This window comes from Myotis davidii, unplaced genomic scaffold (assembly GCF_000327345.1).
Source record: "Myotis davidii unplaced genomic scaffold, ASM32734v1 scaffold343, whole genome shotgun sequence".
NCBI lineage: Eukaryota > Metazoa > Chordata > Mammalia > Chiroptera > Vespertilionidae > Myotis > Myotis davidii.
In genome coordinates this window covers 1,735,384-1,742,303 of record NW_006293809.1, presented here as the reverse complement: position 1 = coordinate 1,742,303, position 6,920 = coordinate 1,735,384, and the positions used below count along the sequence as shown (strand labels likewise).

Here is a 6,920-nt window from a genome sequence, read left to right as displayed (position 1 = left end):
TGCTCCTGTAAGGCAGGAGCCTGCCTTGGCATATCTTATTACGACTGTTGACTTGGAGGAAGCACTGTTGAGCTCTGACCGGATTTTGCCAAAGCTTAAATACGAGCCTCCAAGCGCACACTTCCCTAGGGGCTGACGCCTCCAGGGAGCTGCTGGGAAGCACTTCCATAGTCCCGGGGAGCAAAGCCCTGGAAGAACGGAAATGGATATCCAGTACTTTGTTGCTATTCTTGGAATGGGCCAGGTAAACCACCCTGAGGAAGGAAAACCCTAGAAGGGTCCCTTTGTCTTTGGTAAAGGGCTCTGAGGCCTTCAGAGAGGGCCCAGAGTATTATCAGGGGCAGAACCAGCTCTACTGTGGAACTCAACTAGAATTCTGTTGCACAAGGCCAAGGCTGCATATACACGCGGGGGAATGAGACTCAGATGTTGGGAGGTATCTGCGGAAATGGGGAGGGAGGGAAATTGTTTTTCATCCTTGAGATTAATAGCCATTTTATGGAGTGCCACAAGCAGGCTCCCCTGTCCTGAAACTTGGGATCAATGAGTCCATACTGTTTTCATCACGGACAGTGTCCTCGGGCTGTCAACCCATTCCCTCTCACTTATGTAACAATCAGTTCCTCTGGCCAACACAAACAAGTTCCTCCTGGGCACACCCCGAGCTGGTGACCTGATTTCAAAACCATTCAGTCACAAATGGAGCTCCTCAAGTGCGTTTTTTTGTACGTGAAGGGCACGTGACTCAGACGCTTTGCTCAGACGCTTTGCGCTGCAGCAGGGTGGCGGCCATGACTCACACCACAGGGCCATTCGCTGGAGCCCCAGGCCTGGCGTCTGAAAGAAAACAAGTGGTTTCATAAAGTTGCTTTTCTCTAACATGCACAGGGTGTGTCTGTGGGTTGTCAGCATCCTTGTTTGAAGTTGAACAGAGGAAAGTAAAGGTTTGGAAATTGGACTAGGGCATCAGATGTCCTTGGGGTCGAATCCCAGCTCTGGAATCCGCCAGCCTCTGTGACTGTGGGTGAGTGCTGTTACCTCTCTCGGTCTCGGCTTCCACATGGATGAGAAGGAGAATATTGCCAAGCTCACGCGTGGCTGTGTAAGAGCTGAGTGGGGTGCTGGCCCCTGGCAGCGTCCTTTGCTTCTGCCTAGAACTTCATGGCACTGGAGGACCCCACACTGGGATGAGAGAGGAGGCCCCCACCTCTGTAGAAAGCCTGGGTCGCAGGAAAGGAGAGTTTTAATAAAGAGGTGTCATCTTTGGCACCCGGTTAAGTTTTCACTGTAGGAAGGGAACCTGGGAGCCAGGAGTGGCTTCCAAACGCAGGTTTGCGGGGAAGGATTGATGGGACGTCTGTCTGTCTCGGGGGCCTGGGTTCTAGGAGGGTGCCTCCAGGCTATGGGCACTGCTCTGTTGGAGAGGATTGCTCCTTGGTCCTGTTGCTGCCTTTTTTCTTTTTTTTTTTTTTTTAAAAAAAGGAAGAGTCTTTGCTTTTATGCTGTTGATATTAGAGTTAGTCTTCAGTTTCATATATTTCCTTGGCAAAAAAAAAAGAGTTGGTAACTCTCTGATGATACTATGTTATTAAATACTTACTGGGATGTGAAATTCAAATGTTTGAGAACGACTTCTGTTAGTATCAAGCAATTCTCCCTTTTATCTCCAACTATAATATTCTTTAATGAATATAGTCCCGGGGATATAAATAGACCAATTCTTTTTCTCCCCCAGATCAGGTAAAATGAACTAGGCCATTTTTTATTTTTGTTTTGTTAAACTTACCTTTATTGTTGAAAGTATTACACATGTCCTCGTCCCCTTCCTTCCCCATTATCCCCCTCTACCTGGTTCCTGCCCCACCCCAGGCCTTCACCACCTAGTGTCTGTGTCCATCGGTTATGCATATTAAGTTCTTTGGTTAATCTCTTCCCACCCCACCCTCCCACCACTGAAATTCATCACAAACTGACAACCAGACATTTTAATTAGGACAATGCAATGAAGGCACAAAGGACACGCCCAGTTTCTAAAGTGACTGCCCCCTACTATTTCATTGACTGATGAACGTTATGGTCTCTGCTGACTGGCCGGCTGTGAAGCACACAGAGGTGCGGCAGGCGCCAGGCAGTGGTCACAGGGCCGATGCAGGGCTTGCCAGAGTCATGGCTAAAGGAAACCCACGAAAGACAAAAAAGTGAGTGAGTGTGAAAAGCCAGATGTTGGAGGCAGCAGACATGCTTCAAGGGGACCATGTCACCTATGGAAGCTCTAGAAGAGCTGAAACAGACTCAATATGCACTGATTATGATATTAAAGGTTGGGAAGGAATGGGGAAAATCTGGAGGTAGAGGTGAAAAGGCAGAGAAGTTATCTGGGTTACATTTTGGAGACCAGGAAGGTCTCGGGAAAAAAAAGTCATGATAACGGTAACAGTAGCATCTTGGACGAAGCAGACTCCTTTGGTGGTGTTTGCCCAGCCTGTGGAGGGCACACCTGGGTCCCCGTGTCTGGAAATGGCTTTGCTCCCTGACCCTTGGCAGGCACAAGGCACAACATGACAATGGATGCTGGCCACAGACTAGTCAGGAGGGTCGGCGTTGACCAGTGAGTCTTACTTTGAAGCATGGATTTGGGATTTGGGGGAAAAAATCACTCAGTATAAACTGGCCTCCTGGTCAGAAGTTAGGGGAGACCATTTCCCCCACATGTGAAGCCGTGGAGGAAGGAGGTGTTCAGAAGTGAAGAAGGTTGCAGCTGAGCAGAGGGCAGAGGGAGAAATGAAGCAGGTCCCGGCGGCCTCAGGCCTCCCATGTGCACGCCCCTGCCCAGGTCTGGTGGAGACTGAACTTTCGGATTTGGTGGCAATTTAGAATCTTTGGTTGTCAGCAACAGAAACTGGCCCTGGCTACCCTCAACAATAAGGGAATTTACCTGGCACTTGGCAGAGGCTTGCAGAAGTGGGGCTGATGGCCAACTGGGACGTGGAGGGGTTCCAAAGCAGAGGCCCACCACTGGGCCGAGGGCACTGCCACCTAGAGCAGCAGTAGGCTGGCGTCCTTCAAATGCCAGCTGACATTTGTTTATATTTATTTACTGGAGGCCCGATGCAAGAAATTCGTGCAAGAGTAGGCCTTCCTTCCCCTGGCTGCCGGCACCCACCGGCTTCCCTCTGGCACCTGGGACCTGGGCTTCCCTCGCAGCCCTGACTTCATCTGGAAGGTCATCCGGAAGGACGTCTGATCTAATTAGCATATTGCCCTTTTATTATTATAGATTTTTATTTTATCTATTTACTTATTTACATTACACTTATTGGGGTGATATTGGTCAACATGAACATATAGGTTTCAGGTAGGGATTTCTATGGGACAAAATCTTCTACGTTACAAGATCTGTATATGGCACCAGGTGCCCACCACCCAAAGTCAAATCTTCTCCTGTCAGCATATATTAGGACCCCCTTCTCCCCGCACCCCCTCTCCTCTGGCCATCACCACACTCCGGCAGGATACCTGAATCGCCTCTTGCTTCCAAATTCTTAAGACTCAAATTGCTTAGGTATTTTTACTTCTCAAACAGCTGAGTGGACGTAAACCCGTTGGTGTCTTGTAGGCATTTGAATTTAAGACAAAGTTTGTTTACAAAAGTCATACTGGTTCTCATTCAGAATAAATGGTGTGCAGATGGGTACCAATGGCCTCACTGACTTCTCCCAGGCGTCTACTCCAAATCCTAGGGACCAAGTCAGAGCAAGTACCTAAATGGAGGTGGGTTTGCAATGAGTAAGCGTTTTTCTTTCAAGTGATCTCAGCGAAGCGTCCTTGCTTAGCTTTAGGCAGCATGGACGTTTTGAAACTGCTTGGTTATTTTGCTCCGGAAAACAATGTTATCTCAGTGTGGGGGCAGGTAGGCACCTCCCTGCTGGTCTAAAGAGCCCTTGAGACAAAGGGGTAAGGTGATGGTTTGGAGGAAGCAAGTGGCGTGGGCACAGTAAGCCCTGGGACCCTGGGGAAGATCAGCACGGGCCCTGACTAACCATTCATGACTCAGGTGTCTCGGCCGGGACTTCCTGGACCCGCCCCGCCCGGGTAACCCTTGGGACAGCCGGTGGGTGGCGTTTGGATTATCGGATGCCCATCAAGTAGTCACCGATTTTGGAGGAAGGCTTACCTGGGACTCAGAAAAAGAACTGAAGCTGTCACAGCTCAGGCCTGGCAGTTAGGAAATGCGACAAAACTTAAAATAAGCCAACAAAACCCACCTGCGATCATACCACCCAGAGACAAGCAATAGAATTGTTTTAAAGAGAAAAATGTGATTGAATATTATGTACATACCAGAAAAGGAAATCCCTTCTGAAATTCAAACACACATCTCTCAGTCACGTAATCATGGGTGGTCTTCAGTATGGTACACTTGGACAGGCAGCACTGTCCCTATAGGTACGAATTAGAGATTTTTTCAAAAAGGTGCCTAAGGATTCGATTGTTTTCTTGTCTTATATTTTAAATAGAACTGCGTGTAGCGTTTCCAGCAGAAGGTGGCTCCTTTAGAATTAAGATCTTCAGAGATGGAGCCCCAGGATTTCAATCATTAACTTGAACCCATCACAACATAAGCTACAGTGAAAGTGCTGACAGATAAGATGTGATAAGAGCTGTTCCGATAACCCTGCGACAGGAGACACAAGTCCTGTGCTGTCCGCAGGCTTCCCGGGCGGGGCGGGTCCAGGAAGTCCCGGCCCAGACACCTGAGTCATGGATGGTTCGTCAGGGCCCGTGCTGATCTTCCCCAGGGTCCCAGGGCTTACGGTGCCCAGGCCACTTTCTTCCTCCAAACCATCAACTAACCTAAGCTTTTGTCTGAATAATAAAGTACAAATTGGTTCCTGTGGCTTCCAAGCCCTCCACAACCTGGCTCCACGGGCACGGCTCACCCCTCCCTCAGTCTGAGGTCCTTACCTGGTGCTCATACAGGGTGTCCCCCCAAAAATGCGTATGCACTTTAAGCTCACAGCTCAATTTTGAAAACGAAATGTATTTCAATGACCACCGCTTTCATCATTATTCAAAGTGTGTGTATACATTTTGGGGACACCCTCTATTATAGTCTCGACCTTTCTTCTTTTTTCAGTCTTCACCAACGCAGAATTTATCCGAGCTACACTCTGTTCCAAACTTCCGACTGTAGGACTTCTCTGGTCTTCCTTGGTAACTTAAAAAATATATGAACAAGACACTTGAACGATGTGCTTTCACTTACATGCACACCTACAAAAGCGGCTCCCTCCAAACTGCGGTGCGTGGGAGAGCAAAGCTTTGTTCTGTGTGGGATTTGAATCTGCCAGAGGCACCCTTCATTCTGGGCAGGTATTGGAACAAACAAGACTCAGTGAGTCTGAAACATTTTTACAAACAAGAGACTATCTATCTATTTATCTCTCTATCATCTCTATATACATATCTCTACATCACTCTATATAATATTATGTTCTTTATTTAAAAAGTACATACATTTAGTGACAGGTTAAGTGGGTGTTGTAATTTCTACAACACCCATATTTGCAGATTAAGTAAATTAATGTGTTTTTTTTAGAGAAATCATATTTCATGAGATGTGTGTCATCACATTAAAGATTAAATTTACAGAAATTTGAAAAAAAATGCAGTTAACTGTTAATACCTCAGGGAGCTTTTAGTTTCTTCTCTGAGTCTTAGGACAGTAATTCTGGGAAACTATGTAGATTTAAGCCCTTTGCTTCTGATGGGTGAGCTCCTGAAATTGGTGGAATGTGAGAACTATCTAACTTTCTCCTCACTGAGAAGGGTGGTAGCATAGTCATGTCTTGAAGTTTCCCAGATTCTAGTAAAGTAATGCCTAATCATCAAAGGGAAGGTGAGGAAGTACAGAAAAGAAAACAATAATTGCATTTCCTGTCCCTCAGTGACAACCAGTGCGATTAGTTTTGTATATAGTTCTTCCGGTATAGCTTATGGGACGATTTTAAAATTCTATATAAAATCACTATGTGTCTACTTCATAGCTTGCTTTATCACTTATTACATCTTGCATGTCTGCATATAAGTTAACATTAATATTCATTTCTACATGAATAAAACAGTAATCCATGCGCACTTTAAAAAAAACACATAGAAAACTATAAAGATGGAAGTAAAAATTCACCTCTAATTCCTGACACCTAGATATAAACTCACTGTTATATATTAACATTTTTCTATATTTCCTTCCTGTATTTTTCTAGGTATATCCATCTATCTCTACAGGGCAGGCAAAAGTAGGTTTACAGTTATGAGTACACAAAACAGAGTTTATTTTATCACCAGTATTATTGATAATTATTTTCCTTATGAACAACTGCAGCCCTACCTTTGCCCTCCCTGTATAGAGATGCTTTTTAAGAACAAAATGGACATCGGGATTTTGCATCCTACTGTTTTCAGCATCTTTCCTCACGTCACCACTTCTCCGGACTGGCATGTGGTAACTGAGTCTCTGGGCCCTGAACCTGGCCTCTGAGCCCTTCGAATAGTTCAAATGCTCCATCTCTATAAACTCTGCTTTAATGACTCCTGTATAAATAGCTCATTTCTGGATTTAGACCTAATTCCTCAGAACAGGTGGCCAGGATGAGAATTAATCGGGAAACAAGAAGACTGTTTATTCAACTGATGAAGCCGCTTTCTAAACCTCCTGAGCTTCACGCGTCTTCCTGGCGACAGAGCGAGGCCGGGCTGCTCCTTTACCCCCCCTTGGCCCTGGGTGCCTGTGCGCTGTTCCGCTCAGAGGAAGCCCACAGGACCAGCAGCGATGGCCGACAAGGGCTCCCCGTGCGTCTTCGATCTCATCCTTCGCTCAGCACCAAAAACAAACCAGGCGTCTCCAAAGAGAGGAGCCA

The 6,920-nt window shown here is 46.4% G+C and overlaps 1 protein-coding gene across 1 annotated transcript in view; it reads left to right on the top strand.

Annotated features, from left to right (window-relative positions):
• Window positions 1-202: 202 nt before the first annotated feature.
• The window catches only part of PFDN4 (prefoldin subunit 4), a 20,578-nt gene continuing 13,860 nt past the window's right edge, over window positions 203-6,920 (top strand). Inside the window, exons 1-2 of the mRNA XM_015566538.1 lie at window positions 203-244; window positions 6,607-6,852. Coding sequence (XP_015422024.1) covers window positions 203-244; window positions 6,607-6,852 — 288 coding nt within the window. The remainder of the gene's footprint in view (window positions 245-6,606; window positions 6,853-6,920) is intronic.